General features: G+C 43.2%; 1 protein-coding gene across 2 annotated transcripts in view; it reads left to right on the top strand.

The window, feature by feature from the left end:
• The window catches only part of HDAC11 (histone deacetylase 11), a 108,799-nt gene that overhangs the window by 60,861 nt on the left and 27,534 nt on the right, over positions 1-20,404 (top strand). Inside the window, exons 5-7 of one of the 2 annotated variants that reach the window (XM_019536961.1) lie at positions 5,199-5,241; positions 11,642-11,718; positions 14,985-15,047. In XM_019536961.1, coding sequence (XP_019392506.1) covers positions 5,199-5,241; positions 11,642-11,718; positions 14,985-15,047 — 183 coding nt within the window. The remainder of the gene's footprint in view (positions 1-5,198; positions 5,242-11,641; positions 11,719-14,984; positions 15,048-20,404) is intronic. The other variant, XM_019536960.1, reaches the window with a different exon arrangement.

Here is a 20,404-nt window from a genome sequence, read left to right as displayed (position 1 = left end):
GCACAGAGGGGCTCTGCCACAAGCCCACAGAGGTCCCAATCACCGCTGCTCCAACCAGTGAGTACGGGGCTTTTTTAAAAATTTTTTTAAAGTGCTGGGAGGCTAGGCCTGGATGGGGGGCAGGTAAGGCTGGGCAGTGCAGCCAAGGGGGCTTCTCCTGTGACTTCCCCCCACTTGGGGAGAGGCAGGCACAGCCAGAAGAGCCATGGGAGAACCTGCAACTACCTGTCTGTACCTGCCTCTCCCCGGCCCATCAGAATCTCTGAATTGATGTCGGAACTTTGAAACAGATTTAGCCGAATTGAAATGGAATAGTGATTAGAAACACCGAAATGAATCACTGTCCTCCGGAATGGTCGAATTCAAAACCAAAATGAAATGTAGCTGTTTCGTACAGCCCTATTGGCTCAGTCCATGGGCCAAAGGATCCTGCAGTGCAGCAGGCATAGGGGGAGTCTGTGATTGGGGACCTGAGGGTGGGGGCTGGGGTGCTTGTATGGCATGATGCAACAGTGGTGTGCAGCCCCCAGCTGATGAGAAGTCACATATCCCTAATTTAGATCAGAACAACTGATGTGCACTTATGAGCTACAGCTCCTCCCCCTTTCCTTTTTAAAGTGGCTAAAACATATACTTGTCCATACCCTATATGCAGCAGTGGTTCTAACACATGGAGGTTTAGACAAAAATTACTCATGCTCTTCTTATGAGAATTAAACAATAGCAGCAGAGCATAGACTCAAGCAGCATATTGAAAAAAAGAACATAAGATGGAGGTTTTAAACATAGAGGTAAAAGAGTGGACATTATAGTCCATTCTGAAATGTCTCCCTTCCCCATCCTTATTTTTCTTCTGGTTTGTAAAATAAGTGAAAGATGTTCTTTTCCCAAGGCTACACATACAGTGCTGGGGCCAGTGATCAACATGTACTGCCATAATTTGTTGTGTTTTGTTTTTATTAGAAATAGGGTTAGGCTTTCTACTTGAAATCCAAAAATATCTTGCCGTTCATTGACCTTGTTTCCTAATTGCTCTCCTTTTCCTGTATCTCTTTTTCTTTCCCTGCTGTCTTATTTTCTTATCACAGTGTTTCCTAATTTTTTTACTAAAAGAATAAAGAGCAATTTAGGAAAAAAATCTATGAAGGGGCTTCTGCCCTGATAATAGTTGATATGTGTAACTGCCTGGCCTTGAACAGTCGCTCTCGGGCAGTTTTCGCTTGAGTGATAGGTGTCAAGCGCCTCTCGGGTTCACGTTCTTGCCTGAGCCGGTGTCCTCTGCCTGAGTTTCCAACCCCGTGCTTGCCTGCCATGACTTGTTGGACCTCAGTGTGCAGGGTGCGCTCGTTGGCCCGTGGGTCCCTGGCGGTTACTCACAGGGCTCCACCACCCCTACAACCCGGCCTCACGCCTCCTATGAAGCGATGTCCACCCAGTGTCCTCCTTCTGGGGAGAGGGCACCCACGATGAGAATCTCGTCTCCGTAGTCCGCCTCTCTGTTACCTCTCCCTCGGGGAGGGGGGAAAAAAAGGAAGAAAAACCTATGGGCAAGACTAGTTCTCTAGGGTTAAGGTTCGTCCCCACTACTCGGGGACCCACTTCCCCTCCTGCGCCCCGTAGCTGGGGAAAATGACCACAAAAAACAAAAACATGCCTGCACACCAAAAAGATCACTGGACAGACTGCCCCTCTGGCTTCCCTATGACCCTTCCTGGGTCTCTAAGGGCAACGGGTCATCACCTCCCTCCTGTTGCTTCTACCTCCGCCCTCTTGCCTGCTCAGTGACCCATGTGGATCCAGTGGTGATATCCGCCCCGACAGCAGTTCCCCTGGGGTTCTCCCGGGGTCCTCTTCTCCCTGACATGTCTCCTTCCACACCCCGTCGCCTCTGCACTCCCACCTGCCATCAGTTTCACCTCTCCCAATCTCCCTGTCAATGTCTCTGGACGGTGCTCCGGTCGGTTCCTCACTGTCCCGTGTGGATCGACATCGAGGGGTTCCTTCTTGGTCTGCCTGTGTTCGATCCAGCTGGCTCCGACCCCTGGGTCCCGTGGGGAGTGACCTCTCTGCTACCGGTGTCGGCAGCAGCTCTTCTCCTTGTCTCTCTGCCCCGACCGCAGTGTGTGCCGCCATTTTTATTCTCGCCAGCCGGCGTTTAGCACTGACGTCACCGGCTGGCTGCAGCTGAATAAACAGGTGGCTGATGAGCCACGCGGGCTCCTCCTTCTGCCTCTTGTGTGCTGTGCTCTGAGCTGCTGGTAAGTATTCTTTGTCACGGCATTTCCTGGGACAATATGATTTGCACAATGTAAGGGTGTTGTGAGTTGTGGGAAAACTAGATACCTGCCCTGGAATATTCTTCTTATTTAAATGAAGTATTACAGGTTAATTTGCTGGGAGCATGAAGGAAAAGCAATATAGAATCTGCCTGTATTTTCAAGCTTCCACAAGAGTTGTCCCTATATGGATGAGGATTACTGTAAATAATATATTACCAATAGCCCAAGTCAGAGAGGCAAAAGTAGAATAAAGCATGAGTGGGGAACATTAGCTTTATCTTTAGATCCCTTTGAAATCTAAAATAACCACCTTCAGCACCAGTAAATAACTAGGACAAAGCTCTGTTCTCAGGTAACTAATCCATGTAATTTTGTTAATTGTATACGAATAATTGTCGGTATAATTTTACTTGGAGCTTTTACAGTGTTACAGATGGAGGGAAGAGGGAAAAGTAATTCCCCAGGCTCCTGGGTTTCATAAAGCTTTGCTTTGCTGCTAAACATTCTATTAGTCCTTCAGTACTACCTTGTGAGCCTTGCACTGTTTTCCCTTTTGATGTGTGATACAGATCGCAAGAATCAGTATTTCATGATGGGAGGACAAAAGAATTAATTTTTGGAGACCATTAGATGAACTCTCCCCACAGAGACTGCTGTAGGCAGAAGTGAATTGCCTACTACAGAGTTCCCAGCTCTTTGAGAGGAAAAACAAAGTCCAGGGGGTGAAGGAGCACCTAGCAGAGGTGATACCACGTAGTAGCGGGTGAGGGGAGCACCAGACCCAAGTGCTGAGTTATAATGGGTGGTAGGGTCCCCTCCAGGAGTCTTTTCCATGGAGGTGTCTGTGTGAGCCCCTTCCCCCCAGGAATCCACAACAGGGGCAGCTCTGTATAGCCTGTCCATATGGAGCTGGGCAGATGCTGTCTCATGCCCTGTCATGAGGCTGGGAAGGCAGGGAGGGAGAAGGGATTAGCAAAGTGAATGGCATGCACCCCTCTCCCAGGCCAAAGCCTGAGTACTGGACATCAATTCATAGCAGCATAGCCCTGAGCCCAGAAACAAATCTGGGGGAACAAGTGGAGTACCAGGAGCAGTCCTGGGAAGTCCATGCTGACCAAGCTGTTGCAGCAGCATGTAGTGAGCCCAGTCCCCAGTGACAGTGGTCAAGCTCACACTGTTATAGCACGCTTGGGCATAAGCTGTAGCAGGTCTGCCGCCCAAGTGCAGAGGCAGGTAAGGTTTCCCACCCATGTCCCCACTCCTGTTTTCTAGTGGTCAGCATAATTCCTCCCTGCCCTTCGCACCTTGCCCTGGCCACTGAAATATATTGCTATATCTCTGATACCAGGCGGAAGTCTAGAGCATCTGTGAATCTTGGAGTTCTGTTTAGGGTCTTCACAGTTCTGCTTTTGTAACCTGAGTATTTCAAGTTGTTCACCAGCCAGGCATCAAACAGCTATTGCAAGGGTTTTCCTGTGCTGTCATCTTTTAGTGATTATACAAACAAATTCACTATTCAAATGTGGTCTTTGAGAAAATTTACTTAGGTTGTGGTCTCTCTGAAGTAGGGCTAGTTTATTTGATATATGTCTGTATATGCCATAATCATGAGCATTGAAGTGTTTCTTGTAAATAAATAAATAACCATATACAAATAACATTCTTTGGTTGGTTTTGATTTCCCTTTTCTCCTGGGAGTACTTTTTTTTTTCATAAATATACTTTTCCACCACCTAACAGCATAATCTCAATTTACTGAGCAATAAATCCATACACTCTTCGGATTCAGAAATTAAAAAACCACTTTTTTGTTGCCCATAGCGTATCTGGCATTGATAAAGTACTTCGATGTTTTTCTGACCTGGTACAATGATCAATACTCAGAAATTAGAATGAAATGAGAAGTGGTAGTGATGTATTGAGACTCTTTGGTACTGGACTTCAATACAAAAACCTCTCATCAGGGTCTAATATGGTTAAATTAGCAGCATCTGAATGCTGCTTCCTTTAAAACAAGCAATATTTAAAGGGGCACTCAAAGAACTTGTTAATGTTAACGGTTTACCTCTAAGCTGTTAGATTACCTTGACAAGTAAAAAAATAAATTTAGAGGAAAGTCTTATTTTGCTAAGAAAATTATAAGCCCTTCCAGGTATTTCTAAGAATAGTGTAGTAATAGAAATATCTGCTTTGAACCAGAGAAATGCTCAATTAACTGTCCCCTCTTTGGTAATTTTTCACATTTTCCTTTGAAAAATAAGCTTTTCCTTGTTCTGGCAGAGCTTTCCCTTATTTTCTGCTGCTTCTTCTTTGAATGCCATTTGAGTCTGCAAGAGAGCAGCAGTCACCATTTTCAGGAAATAGAGTGAAAAGAATTAAGCCTAGTCAATGTTATGAATATTAATTTGTAAGAAAAATTTAAACGAATCGCTGTGCACTGAGTCCCCCACCCCTGAAACTTGAAATGTATCTAGACATATCCAGTATTTAGTGCTTATAAATATATTCTCCTAAGAATTGTTGCATAAACCAGAATTAAATTTATGAGTGTAATTACTATTCAGTCCTATTCATTTTTTGTTTGCAAGTTTTATTGCTTTGCTTGATCGATCTTGATAATTTTCTTACAACAATGTTTTCTGCATTTTTTAATGCAACTGCAAGGTGTCAGTGTTCATCTCTGCTAGAAATGTTTTAGAGCATGACTGCAAGAGAAGAAAATATTGATGCAATATTTAATTGAAAATTTGTTTCTTAAATGCTACTTTAAAGGATAGATCCAACATAACTTATTGTGATAAAACTTCTATTAATAAGTATCTTAGAAATGATGACAGAGAAATGTTCAGGATAAAAGACTTTATTACTAAAAGGTGGTGTTCACTCATTCATGAAGTCTTTATTGTATTTTTCTTAAAGGCAGGAAAACTTGCCATTGATAGAGGCTGGGCAATCAATGTGGGTAAGTCCAAATGTAATCAACTGAAAGATATTTTAACAACTTTTTTTTGTTTTTTTTAAAGAATCATGTTATTTCCTCTTGCCTGCCTTAGAACAGCCACGTAATAGGTAAATATAAGGATCTGAAATTATTTACAGAAAAAAAATAGAGTGCTGGATTTATTTTTCCTCATCCCTTAAAATTCAAATTGTTGCTTTGTGATTAAATGGAAAATATAGTTATGCTCTTCTAGGAAAAGAGAATAAAGGATAGGTGACTCATTTGAAGGAACAAAATACTCATTGTTGTTTCATTACTAACTACAAAGCAGCAGTAATCAGTATGGCAATTGTAAATATCAATATTTATATCATAAAATTAAATTCAACCTGGCCCGCGGGGCCCCTAAAATATTTAGAAAATAATATTTATCTTCCCCTGGCTGCCTGTCATGCGGCCCTTGATGGGTTGCCAAAATTCAGTAAGTGGTCCTCCGCCTGAAATAATTGCCCACCCCTGGTTTAATGTCATTTATCACATATTTGGTGAAACATAGAATCTTGACAGTCGCTTCTTAAACAGCCACCTAAGGAAGAGGTTGTCAACCCCTACTCATCCCAGCCCTGCTCCTATCCCGCTCCCTCCCTCATTGTGGGGGCCTCAATCTGTCCCCTCCCATGGCGGTGAGGGAGGGAGTGGGGCTGGGGATCGAGACCCCCCCACAATGCAAGAGGGAGTAGGGCAGAGATGAATGATTTGCCCCTACTGCTGTCCCACTCCCTCTTGCACTGTGGGAGTCTCAATCTGTGTCCCCCAAGCCCAGTCGCAAAGGAGGTGAGGGAGGGAGTGGGGCTGGGGCTGGGGCAGGTGCTGCATAGCCAAAGCAGGTCGCAGGACTGGGCTGTGCAGGGGGGTGGTGGCGCCCACCACTGTGCACACTCCCAGGAGGGCACGCAGGGTGTGTGCCCCCTGGATCTGTACAGGGAGTGGGGCGGGCTGTAGCTGTGGCCTGGGCCCGGGCCTGTGCTGGGCTCTTCTGGCCAGAGCTGTGCCAGGCTGTGCTCGGGGAGCAGGGCTGTGGTGGGGGCTGCAGCCAGCCCAAAATTTTCCATAACTCCCCCAGCCCCTCTCAGCGTAGCCCAGCCCAACAGCCCAGCCTCAGCCTACAGCGGCCTATAGACTGCCTTGCCTTGTGTTTTGATCCAGGGACATGTGCCCCCGTGCCCTCCTGGGGGAGCGGGTGGTGGTGGTGCTGGGAGCGGGGGCCAAACAGGGATGGGGGCCACTGCCACCACCGCTGCCACCCCCCTTGGCTTTGTGCCATGCCACTTTCTTATGGCTGGTCGTGGGTTCGCTGGCTGCTGACGGGCTTCGCGCCTGGCCAGTTGTGCATCATGGGGGGTGGGCACAAAACTCACTTCCCCTCTCTGCTTCCCCCACCATTCAGACTGTTGCAGCTCTGCTGTAAGTGGGTAGCAGCCAGTCAGGAGAGTGAGATGGGGGCTGGAGTGGGGGGCAGGGAGGTGCCACAGTGCTGGCAGTGCCCGATGTGTCTCTTCCCCTCCCCCCAGGTAAGAGGTGAATGCACCAGGAGAGATGCTGCTTTCATGCCTCGGGGCGCGCTCTGTCCCCACCCGCCCATGTGTACCCCATACAACCTTTTTAAGTATTCTTGGGGGTACATATATCCCTGGTTGACAACCCCTGACCTAGGGTGACAGGCAGCCAGGGGCAGATCCAGGGGGGAGCAATGTGCAGTTGCATCCTCCTTTGATTACGCTCTACCCAAAATTTAAAAACAAATGCTGAGGAGGGGCAGGGTCATTTCTGTTCATGCAGCACTGAGGGAGTCAGTTGACTTCATGGCTTATTATAATCTACTTCATTCTTACTAGTCTTATTTTTGTCCACTACACAGGTGTTAATGACCATCTCTTTCTTCCTTTTAATGGTTGATGTTCCACTATTGAAATTATCCTTTCTTCAGTAATTTTACTGTCTGTTAGCCATTCCTTGTAATGTCTCTCTCCCATTTCACAGTGCTGCAGACTGTTTTTAGCTCTAGCTAAAAACTTTAATTTATGTGTGGTAATATTAACTCAGATGTGGAAATGAGTGACAGTAAAGTGCGGGCTGTAGGTGCTGTGCGAAGTTTCAGTTGCTGGCTTGATTTGGTGGAGTTTCGACCCAATTTGGCAGCTAAATCTCCGAATCTGAATTGAATCAGAGGACCCTTTAATCTCTCCAATTTGAATTGGAACCTTCCGAATCAGTTTGGAAAGATTTGATGATTTGGATAAAGACACAGCTTTGAATGTTTTTTCTACATACTCAAGTTACCAGGTGGATCGTGAATACTCAGATGCTGGGATGGATGGAGCATCCCATGGGAGTGTGCGTGGATCCCCAGCATGCTTGGCAGTGGACCCGGAAGTGAACCAAAAACACTTTTGGGTCTGCCGGGGAGTGTGCAGGGGATCCCTCCCCCCCGCCCCCAACTCGGCGACTGGTGCCTCCTGGGTCTGGGGGTCACCTGGGGTCCCCCCATGGCCGATCACTAAGCTGTGGGGGGGAGAAGTATCCTCTGTGTGGTTGTTGGCAGATTTGGTAGTTGGATGCTACATCCCCCCCCACCATGGTTCATGAGCCACGCCTGGTACCTCGAAATATGTAGAAAAAACATTTAAAGCTGTGTTTATAGGTGACTTGCTGATTCTCCAAATCAGCATCGAATCTTCAGATTCAGCTGAATTGAATCAGGACAGTGATCCAAATCAACGAATTGGATCGCTGTCCCCAATTCGAGCCAAATCCGAATCAAATATGGCCCATTTTGCACAACCCCTAGTGGGCTGCTTTGTCAAGACACTCAAGAAGACTAGATATTGTTTTATGGATATAAATAAAAGATGTATATTTAGTTGTAATGGCTATAGGACTAATGAAGGAATATTTTTGACCGTGTTTTCCCTAGTTAGTTGTGTTTTTAAACGTAATGTATAATCTACCATTTAGTGCACATTTCAGTGAAGTCATATTTGTTTTTTCTTTGTTCTTAAACTGCATAGTATAGCACTAAGCTCTTAGCATATTAGTAAAGCTTGTAGTCTCTGTATAATGGGAGAAAAATGTGTGTTGTGTTAGACATGATTTTGTGCCACACCATCTCTTTTATCCTAGATCTCTACCCATGTATACACCCTAAAGTCTGCAAACCTATTATGTTTCTGTTTTGGAGGAGAAGGGTGGTTTGGTGGTTGGGGTACTATCTCATACTTTGGCACTTTATGCCCCAAAACTCATCTAAAATCTCTCTCATCTGTACAATTAGTCCAATAAAAGACATCACCAACAAAAACAACACTCTGACACTCCTATGTAATTGAAGGCCATTGAAGTCTAAATACCTTTGAGGATCTGGGCAATTCCTTTGCCTCAGTTCTCTGGGAAATATAGATGATGGTATTTTCCCATCTCACTTGAGTTTTATTGGGAGATAAATTTATTAAAAAGTTGTATAATATTCAGAAACTACACTGATGGGGACTATAATAAATATGGCCTCTGCACATAGGCGTACGTCACTCTAGCTTGCTGACAAGAGTAATTGTGATTTTAAAAAAATATCTTGAGATAATCAGTGTGTTCAGTGGAAATTTTCCTGTGGACTGGTCTGTAGTTGTATACATTTATAGATATAAAAATATAAGGATAAAGGAGGAACATTCTGGGAGGGTTTAACATTGTTTGAACTACTCAGATGAAATGCTACCTGAAAAGGTAGACTCCTCTTAAGGACAAAGAATCCTTGAAGAAGGCAGGCAAAGTTCTTTGAATAGATAGATGTGATATCTTTTATTAGACCAACTGAGTAGCTGGAAAAAAGTTCTTAGGAAGGTTTCCGGTGCAATCACCCTGCTTCAGGCATAGGGAGTCTCTGATCATTTCCCCAGCTCTTTCCAGGGGTCGCAGGCCCCCGTTTTGGGGGGGGGGGGAGTTCAGCAGGCTAATTGAAGACTGCAACTAATTGAAAACATTAATATTGGAGAAACATAATAGTAAAAATAGCACAACTGACTATAATCCAGTCTACTATGGCATCCTGCATCCAATTGTAGCTAGTAGCTAATGCTTTGGATAAAGGAAAAAATAAATATTTTAAAATTACTATACTTAGGAAACAAGATAAGGTTTTCTCCTTCTAACCTTAATGTGATCCCTATCCAACTTTTATCTTAATGGGACATAGAGAAATGACTTTCACTCACACATGAAGATTCATGTTCCAACCCATCCAATTATTGTCACTTGAGACAGTATTTCTGACCCTACTATGATTTAAAGTTTCTACCTATGTGACTTGCTGCATTACAGTTTCTTTTTAGCATCCCAAAGAAGCAGTGATGTTGCATGTAATTGAACTGCACAACTGTGTTCTGCTGTTTGTTTGTCAGTTTATCTTGTTACAAAACTGAAATATTTAACACAGTAAACATAAAATGTGAAGTAATAAAAGCAAATGATTTGAGAAATGCAAGACGAGGCTTATGGGCACATATATTACATTCCTAACATCAATTATCAGCAGTAGATTTGCATGCAAATTGCTTCATGAAGTAAATAAATAACAGTGACACTTAATTGCACTATTCTGCTAAATATATGTGCAGCAATAGCAACAATTCTGCCACAGTATTAAAAAAAAGAGAGCCCTTCAGAAAAAGATGTGTTACATGGGAATCAGGAATAGCCATTTCCTCAATCAAGAAATGAAATACCATCCATATAAAACTTCAGAACCTGTTGTGCTTCAATGACAATTGAGAGAAATAATAGTGTTGATGTTACATATATATTTAATTGTTTGGAGAATATTTTCCAGCAGACCAGTTGAATGACTGATTATTTACTTGTTTTAATTGAAATGAATAAATTGTAAGGGTATAATTAAAATCAGTAAGGTTCTTTTTCTATAACAGAGCAAAAAGGGGCGGTATTTATAAAAGCAGAACTGTGTATCATATTAAGGTTGTTTAGTGGACTTCATGGAAGTCACCGGTGCTGAAGTTTCTTACCACTATCTCTGTATAGCCTTGTACCATTTCTAAATATAGTAATTCCCACATAATGAGCATCTGTGCAACCTGTCGTGCTTAAAAAGAAAAATTCTGTGTAAATTTTTATCTGTGAAGAAATTTAATAAAAACAGATTTGCTATATAAAATATATGGCAATACATCTGTCTCTTTCAGAATTTTTCCTATTATTTGCTAGCTGAGCCCACCCCAAAAGTAAATACCCAGTATAAATAACAAACAAAACCCACAAATAATAAAACAGATGCCTACACCTCTTAGTCACTTTCTTTTTATATCATTAAGTATTGCTATGGAATTACTCTGGCTTGCATTTTTATATATGACTATGTAGAACAGTGATGTGGTCCAGGAAATGATTGTTGCACACAAAATGATTTTATTTTGAAATTGCCATTAGTTTTGGAAACACCTTCATAATTGCTGTCCCACTTTGAGGAAGATGAAAAGACTTGTCCTTGTTTTACTCTAAACCTGCAGACACAACTTTGTTTCTTTTTTGAATTCTTTTGACAAGGTATTTAGCAGAATGTGCAGATTCACTGGAATTGGGCACAGCCATACCATTAGCACTTCTGCTATGGCCTCAAACTTGCAATCTTTGGGCTGTCAATAGTGGGCCTTAGCACCCACACCATCCCAGGCCCTGCAGACATAACTAGGAGTTGGTAAAGCACAGAGGTGCCCTGAATTAGTAGCATGGCTGTAGTAGCAGCCCTGGACAATGCCTTTAGGGATGGGGGTGCAAAAATAGCTGACAACTCCATGTAAGGATGTAAATACTTCAACAACATTTATTTAACTTCCTCTTATTATATCAGTTAAATGATTAACCTATAACACTTTGACTGGGCCCTTTGACTGGACATGGTGGGAGGAGGCAAGCCCTGCCAGACTGCATAGGCCCCGAGCTAAAGGGTAACCGGTACACTAACTGGTTATCGCTGCACTTATTGGTTAAGCAGTTAATCATTTAACCTTTCACATCCCTACCAGCATGACAGCCTGCATTGCCTCATGCCACAGCTGCCCTATTAGATCTCTACCCTGCATTTATACACCCATGTCATGTATGTCACATTCTTTGTACAGTTCCAAGAATTTAAGTTCAGCATATACAGCTCCTTTATCTTGGGATCTAAGAAGCCAAACATTCTGACCAGTAGGCACCACACTAGGCATTGCAGAATAGGCTGGAAATTTTAGATTCTTTGTTCAATTAAAGAAAGAGCTCAGCTTGCTTACTGACCTTGTATTTTCAGTAATCATTTTGTACTCCACAGTATCTGGCTTTTTACTCTGTAATTTTTTCCCCTTATATTTAGGGGGTGGCTTTCACCACTGTTCAAGTGATAAAGGTGGAGGATTTTGTGCATATGCTGATATCACACTGGCTGTTAAGGTAAGAAAATGTAAATTTACTTTATGTGTAAATGAAAAAATATCAGTTTAGAGTAATCAAAACTGTAATCTCATTTATATCCTAATTGATAGGAACAAAAACACCCAATATTTAGAAGGAGATTGATCTGAATGTTGTTTAGTGTCTGATGTTACAGCATATAATGTATGCATTGATTACTAGGCCTGTGCGAAGCGGCAAGTATTCGCTTCGGATTCAGCCGATTCGGAGGGACAGTGATTCGATTCGGAGATTCGAATCACTGTCCTGATTCAATCTGGCTGAATTGGATCTGAAGATTCGGCACCACTTCAGAGATTCAGCCATAGACTAAACAGGCAGCAGCTTTCACTACGCTGGACATAGCTGCCTCCAGCTGGTAAGTCTGTTGTGGTGGGCAGAGCAGGGAGGGAAGGGGCATGGGGTAGGGCTGTGCAAAACAGCATCATTTCATTTCGACTTCCGTTTTACCATTTCAAAGGGACAGTATTTCCTTTCATTGTTTCGAAGCACTGTTCCATTTCATTGAAACTGTTTTGACGTGGTTTTAATATTTTTTTTTGATATTTTGCCCATAGGCTATAACAGGGAATCATAAAAATGCCTATAACTTTGTTATTTCTTGCCTGATTTGGATGAAATTGCAGGGATGGTAGCCCCTCCTGAGGTCACGAAGCCTACCAAGTTTCAAGGAGATAGGTGCAGGGTTTTTTGTGAAATCGGACCTTAAACTCTTCAATACAAAACTAATATGACTTGCCAGCAGCAGCAGACTGTTGTCATCCTGCACAAAGATCCGGGGGCCCACACCCCCCAGGAGGAGTCCGGGAGAAGGGGGCAAGCAGCAGCAAGGCATAGCCCCCACTCCCAGCACTGCCATGTCTGTACCCTGCAACCCCCTCCACCCCTCTCCCGAGTCCTGCACCCCCTTGCCCCAGCTAAGCAGCTTGTCCCAGCCCCATTTCCTCCATTTCCCACACCCCTTCCATCCTCCCTCTACCCACCACAACAGACATACCATTTGGATGCAGCTCTGTACAGCTTGGTGAGAACTGCTGTCTGTTTAGTCTATGGCTGAATCTCTAAAGTGGTGCCAAATCTTTTCCAAATTGATTCGAAGGCTTCCAATTCAATTCAGACCTTTTAATTGGTCTCCAGTTTTGATTCAGTTTCAAAGATTTGGCCACCAAATCAGGCCGAATCGCTTCCAAATTGAATCAGCTACCAAAGCTTCACACAGCCCTATTGATTACCATTGAAGTGGTGCTAGATATGTGGTGAAGAGCGGTAAGTTCAGATGTCTTGAAAATAAATAAAATTTTGTCACAATTCTCTCTCTGTAAAAGACTTTCCAGGTACCATAGATTAATAATCTCTTAAAATCCTCAGTGGGAGCGCTGTCCTCATCTTGCAGTTGAATCCACAGTATCCCTTGTGTGCAACAAAGTTGGCAGTCGGAGAAAGGCATCCTCCCTCCCAAGTCCAGTCACAGAATCTGGCCTATAAAGTTTTATGTAAAAAATATGGATGCCTCTAAAATAACTTCTAAGGGGGAAGGGGAGAATTCTGGAATGCTTGACCATATTTAGTATTGTATTTTCTGCAAACAACCAAGTATACTTAAGTTGAAGGAAGAACCTGTTGTAGCAAATACTTAAATTTCACAGGAATACATTTGCATAACAGGTCATATGATAAAATAATATCCGAAATAACTAGTTTTGTGTATGTTAGTCTATGCATCTCAAAGATTAATCTGAAGTGAGTCTCCCACTCATTACAGTGCAAATTGGGAGGCCATAATTCTGCCACAGTTTACACAAATACAGAAGATACTCCTGCCATTCATGTGTTAACAATTAAGACGTGTTATGGTTGTGTCTCAAAACATTTTTGAATATCTTTGATATACTTTCTCAGCCATGTGGAAGAGCAATTAAATGCATTTCAGTGCTGGTTTATGAATAACTTCAGCCAATTTGATCCTACCAGAACATTTGCCAACTCTTAGAGAGAGAGAGAGCGTTTTTTTTAATATGAATATAGTCTGGCGTTTCACTATAATTAAGATAAGGTGAATTCCCTACATAATACTTGAGAAATATAAGTCCTTGATTACCATAAACCTGCACTGCATCTTCTTAATAAATAAGCACATAAAAAAATCAGTACTTTTTTTTTTAGTTACAAGACCTAACTCAGAAAAGCAGTCTATAAAATGAGGTCATATATATGATGTGACTTGTGGATTCTTATATCTGGTCCATAAGCTTCTCAGAAAGATAGTTTTATAACCTCAGAAAATAGTCTATAATTACTCTTCCATATATAAACTTTCTATAATGAAGTTTCAGAATGACCTAGCTGTTAATTTGTTACATCTATATGTGTGTGTGTGTGTGTATGTATGCATAGAGGGATCTATGATTTTGAAAAGTGAGGTGCAGGAGCAGTGACCAGTGCGTCAGGGGTGGATGTACTCCCCCACTTGTAGCCTTGCCTCCTGCCCTCTCCCTTCCCCCCTGCAGGAGAAGTAGCTAAGAACTTCTTTTAAGTCCCTGAAAACAGTAAGAATATCCCCTTCCCTCTTCTGTTATCCCAGCTCAGTAGTATGTCCCCTCCTCTCTCATTCTCTTCCTGGCTCTTTCTACTCATGTCTCTGGGTGCAGGAAGAGGAAACATGCCTGCTGCTAGTGCTTCAGCTGAGCTGCAGGGAGTGACTGTGTAAGGAGCTGGGCCACTCCCTTTGCTGCCACTGTCTCTGGGTAAGTCCAGCTTGCTATGCAGCTGATCCCTGCAGCCCCAGCTGGAGTGGGGCAGGAGCAGCTCTGGGGCCTCTCTGGTCCCCATGTCAGCCATGGACAGTATCAGTGGCAACTGGGTCCCCCCTCCTCAGAGGCATAACTAGAAGGTGGGAGGAGCAGGAGGGAAGGGGATGTACCACTGAGCATAGAATGGAAGGAGGGGATGCTGAGGATGTCTTACCTACTTCAGAAACTTGGGAAAAAAAATCCTAAACTGCTGTTCCTGTGGCATAGTCCTGACTCCTCAAGGGACCTAGGCATCTGGGGCCACTGAGCTAGACTGTGAAAAGTGGGGTGCAACTGCACCACCACACCACCTCTGGATGTATGTGCATGTATGCGCACCCACTGTGTTTTCAGCTCAAAACTGAAATATATGATGTGAATATCAAGCTTCTAATTTGATCTCTTATTCAATTTCATAACTCTTTTTTTCTTCCACGTATTTACCTATTATTCCAGTTTTTATTTGAAAGAGTAGAAGGAGTTTCTAAGGCCACAATTATAGATCTGGATGCTCATCAGGTGAGTAAGTCTTCTATTCAGTACTGTAAATGTGCTTTGCCAAAAAAAAGAAGTCATCAGTAGATATCATCTTTATAATATAATATGACAATAAGATCATAAAAATCTAAGTTACAGAGTGCAAAGTTAAACTTAGTGCAACAGAAAACTTTAATTTAGAAATGAATTTTTAGCATTGTTGACGTCAAATCAAGCATGATAATATATTTGATTTCATTACTTTGCCTGATGTTTTTTAAATTAATGTTATATTATTAAAATATTTTCTCACTCTACTCATGGAATTGCTTCTCATTTCTGTAAGTCAGTGGTGCCAAACTCATCTGGTACTCTGGGCCAGGTGAGGGTCTCTGGGCAAGTCTGCAGGCTGGATCAGGTCATCCCAAAATCAGCATGCAGGGTCAGTTCAGTGGGGTGCTGCATGTAGTATTTTCCCCATGCTGGCCTCCTAGGCCACAGTCAGTGCATGATGGCTCCTTTTCGGGGCTTGCACTGCAGTCAGTGTGAGGGCTGGACTTGGCGTCATGGGTACTACCTTCAGTACAGGGAGTCACCCTGCATGCAGTGCCTCACTGAACCGGTCTTTTGTGCTGGCTCTGGGGCTCTTGGGTCCAAATTGAACCCCAGGCCATCTGTGCATGCCAGAGCCAGTACTCAGGGCCAGTAGGCAGCATGTCATACTACAGCACAGAGTTGCAGGTTGCACACCACTTGTAGCGCAAACCCCAGAGAGAGCTGACTTGGTTCATTGGCTGGATCTGGCACTGTTGGTGCTGTATGTGACTTGGGGCCAGCATGGGGCAGCCCTCGTGGCACTTGCCGTGCAAACCCCAGAGAGGGGCTGACACGTGCTACATATGGTGCATAGGCTAGACCTGGTACTATGAGTGCTTCACGTGATGTGGGGGCAGGGGGGGGGCAGCATGGAGTGCATGCTGTACTGGATCTTCCTTGTACCCTGGCTTCAGCATAGCCCAATCTAGACTAGCCCTGAAGCCAGTGTGCATGGGAAGTATGGTGGTGGAGAGCTGCATGCAGTATGCAACCCCATGCTGATCCTCACAGCTCCAAGTCCAGTCATGTGCCAGACTGGCTCCTTGGTTGGCCTAAGACGGGGCAATTATTTTGGGCAGAGGTCTGCTTACTACATTTTGGCAAGCCTTTGAGAGCCACATGACAGGCAGCCAGGGGAAGATAAATATTAATTTGCTAAATTTTTTAGGGGCCCCACAGACCAGAGAGAATGGCTTGGCAGGCCACATTTTGCCCACCCTGGTCTAAGACCTACAGGCTGTGTGTTTGACACCCTTGCTTTAAGTTACTGGAAAGTCTGCTCTTATCTATTCCTTTGTCTGCCAATCGGTAGTCTGCTAGTTCCTGACAAAGTACCATTGATATTCAGCTTTAATTGATGATTCTCTCAAGTGCTGATTAGCTTACCTAGATTATGTTTACTTAAATATTCATATAATTTTTATTGTTTGTTTTTCATCCTTTACTGTCTGGTACTGACTTTTTTGGTCATTTGCTCTCTTATACTTTAGCTTCTAAACTTTTCATGATTTTTATCTCTTGCATCTTAAGCTGTGGGCTTTAAAGTTTTTTGCCTCACACTGCAAGAAAAGCACCCGCAAAGGTCATTTAGAGATAGGATATTGAATCTAGAGGTGGAAAGGGATGGTGGTGTTAATGTTGCTCACCAGCTTAAGGGTCCTGCAGCCCTGTCATCAGCAGGTTCCATATATTGCAGATTTCAAGGGTACGTATATATGGCTTCTGTGGCACTTAGAAGGCAGGGTAGATTTGCACATTGTAGACTAATTAAAGTATATATAGCACAAGCTTTTGTGAGAAGAAACTCACTTTATTAGATGCTGTTCTTCAGCACTTTCAAAGCAGCTTTCTGAGGATCTTGCCCCTCTGACCCCCCCCCCCCCCCCCCCCTTTCCTTGAGAACATCAGCAATAGAGCCATCTGGGTGCCTTTCTCAGGTCCTCTTCTAGATTGACTTGTGTAGAGCAGAAATGGATAAGTAGAGTGCACTTGAGAGATGTTCTGCTGGGAGTATGCCAAGAGGTGATTGTGTGAATTTTGGCTTTGGGTGATTGGTTTGGTCATCATACCTCCAGGCTGAAATACCAGAGGCTTGATTGTAGAGTGAGTATGATTCACAAACAATGTTAATGCCAATATTGCCATTGCCAGGTGTCTAAAAATGAATCAGACCTCAGAAATCATTAAGATAAACTTAAAATCATGCAGTAAGAAAATAATACTCCATTCTGGGTTGACTTTATTTTCCTCCTGCATTTAGGATGCACTGAGTGTTTGTTTCCAGTTTTTTCTCTTCAGAACTGAAAGAGTTCAGAATTTCCTGTTTTTAGGGGAAGTTGAGATTTTGACCTAACTACTTGATTCCAGTAGTTGGGGTTTAAAGAACCATTAAACATGGTAAGATTCCCAGTAAAATCATGAGAGTTGGAGTGCACCTGAAATCTCATCTGTTGTTTTACCTGTATACATAATTGGAAGTATCCTTGTAATTTATTTGTCTTCTTTTCACATAAAAGTTTCCCAGATGAATTATGTCATGTAAGCAAAGGGATGAATTCATAAATTCTTGCTACTTATTAAGTTAAAATTCAGCAGTCTTTCCTTGCTCAGTAAAGCATGTTGGTTTGTGTGTAGGAGCTTTAAACTTCACTCTGGAAAGCTTAAATGCTTTGCTGAGTTGAGGGTCTGTGTTTTCTGCAAGGTTGGTGTAAATTTAATCAGTAATTGAAATGTTTTGACTTTTGGTTTCTTATTAGGGCTGTGCAAAATTTTGCCAGCAATTTAGTTTTAATGCTGTTTCAACTCATTTTGAGCTTGAAACAGCGAAAGCAAAACGAAACAGAGTTTTGAAACAGCCTCAAAACTAAATGAGGCAAATTGAAACGTTTCAAAATTTTTGAAATGTTTCAAGTTTTGAAGCTCAAGCTGGGCTTGCCCACAGGGAAACAGAAACTGAAGTAAGGAGGGGAGGGGCAGGAGAAAGGAGTGCTCTCATTATTGACTGTGTAGCTGACCAGTGACTGTGGTCCTTCCCTGGGGTCCCTTCCAATCCCAGTGCTCTGAGGGAGGGATGGAAAAACTGCATAAAAGGCAGTACTGTTTGAACTTCCCTGCTTTCTGCCTTGGTGTCAGTTGAGTGAGGGTGCACCTTAACACACACACAATGTCACCCACCCATGTCACGAATTTTGTCTGTCAGCAGCTAAAATTGCGGGGCCCCAGAACCCCTGCATTCATCTCCTTGACAGCTGGCAGGCCTGCAGTTTTCACCCCCTGTGCCCCAAGACGGACACAGTTCCACAACTACCCAGGTCACAAGTTTTGCCTGTCAGCAGCCAGAGGTCCTGGGCCGCAGAACCCAGAAGCCCCTCCACCTATCTTCTTGAAAGCTGGCAGGCTTCGTGACATCAGCAGGGGCTAGCATGCCTGCAGGTTTGACCCCACTGTGGCGTAACACACACACGTGACATGAGGTTTTTTCCTTTCAAGATTTTAAGGTGCAGTTTCCCTGAAACCCCTGCACCTATCTTCTTGAAATGTGGCAGGCTTCATGCCTTCAGAAGGGGCTACAATTCCTGCAAGTTTAATCTAAATCAGGTCAGAAATCACACAGTTGTAGGCTGTTTCGAGTTTCCCCATTATAGCCTATGGGCAAAACATTGAAACAGCGTCGAAACGGCAAAACTGTTTCAACAAAATGAAATGGAACAGCAGTTTTGAATCAAAATGAAATTTGAAACAAAACGCTGTTTTGTTGAAATGCAAGTCAAATCGGAACGGTGCTGTTTCGCACAGCCCTATTTATTATGACCCTTCTGGAGAGAAATAACTTATTCAGATCAGCTCTTTTCAAGGTGAATCACATGGAATCGTCTTACTATATCTAAATCTTTTCCTGTATAATAAACCAGGAACTGGAAAATAGAAACCAGTATCCTGTTCTGGTGGCTTTTATTTTTTTTTGTTTCTTTTTGGAAGTATTCATTCTTACTTTTCAGTATTCTTTGGTTTTGTCTCTGAGTAAATGCAACTGTGCAGGCTTTGTAAAGCTCATGGTTACATCTACACTTTAACCATAATGTGTTCTGGGTCCCTAAAACAATTGTTTCAGACAACAATTCTTTACAGGACAGAAACTTCACAAAATGATGTGTGCCTTTTGCTGTTAGGTTTCCAGGTAGAGAAGGGAACACATATTTCAGCCATTCACACATTTTGACTTCCCCTGATAAGAGCTCTGACAGGCAAATAGGGCACCTATACACATGCCTGATGCCTGCTCTCACACGTGCTAATTAGCATGTGTCAGAGCAGACTTGATTTGCTAATTAGCGTACTACAGCAGCCTTGGTGTCCTGTATTCAGCATCCCAGTGCTTCAAAATACCAGTGGTGGTGCTTTAACTTAGTGGGCCAGGGAGCAGCCTTCTAGTGCCTCTGGCTAGAGAGTTCACCTTGAGCCATGAAGACGGAACTTACATATGCTCCAGCTCCGAGGCTATTTTTCTACCAGTAGAAATGAACAATTGTAAGTTGCCCACGTCTATTTTCTTTTGTGGATTTATCCCTTAGGACTTTTACTTTTGAGGAGAGAGCCAAAGAAAACAATCTGTTTTCTTGCCATTGCAGCTTCCGACATGTCGTGCTGTTACAGTCACCTTTAAAGCATTCTTTGGTAAGGGCAACCCTTCCATTTTATATCTCAGTTGAACTTGGAGCCCTGTGAATGAAGATCATCTTGCATTTTTGTGCATGCTTATTTCATGGTTAGATATGTTCAAGTGAATAAGCTAAAGAAAAGCTAGATTAAGGAATGTCCTGGATGGATTCCTAAACAAGTCTTATCTATATAAACAAAAAACACACAAGCCCTACTTTATTAGGATTTATCAAACCACTCTTAATCTGTTTGTTTGCATCCTCTGGGCATGGAATGATTTTTTTAGTGGTATGTCAAATATGTGGTCTATGGGCCAGATTTGGCACATTGAGACATCTCACCTAGTCTTGCAGGACTTTATGGATGGACCTGCTACTGAATTCCCAGCAATGGATGGGCACATGTGTTGGCAATGAAGGGAAGTATTAAACCCAGAACCACCACTTACCCTGCCACTCTTATAGTTTCATAGTTTCTAGGGTCGGAAGGGACCTCAGCAGATCATCTAGTATGACCCCCTGCCGTGGCAGGAAAGAATACTGGGTTCAAACAACCCCAGCAAGATGTTCATCTAACCTCCTCTTAAACACCCCCAGGGTAGAAGCCTGCACCACTTCTCTTGGAAGTTGGTTCCAGACCCTAGC

This window comes from Crocodylus porosus, unplaced genomic scaffold (genome assembly GCF_001723895.1).
Source record: "Crocodylus porosus isolate Cpor-Errol unplaced genomic scaffold, CroPor_comp1, whole genome shotgun sequence".
NCBI lineage: Eukaryota > Metazoa > Chordata > Crocodylia > Crocodylidae > Crocodylus > Crocodylus porosus.
This window is presented reverse-complemented; position numbering and strand designations above follow the sequence as displayed.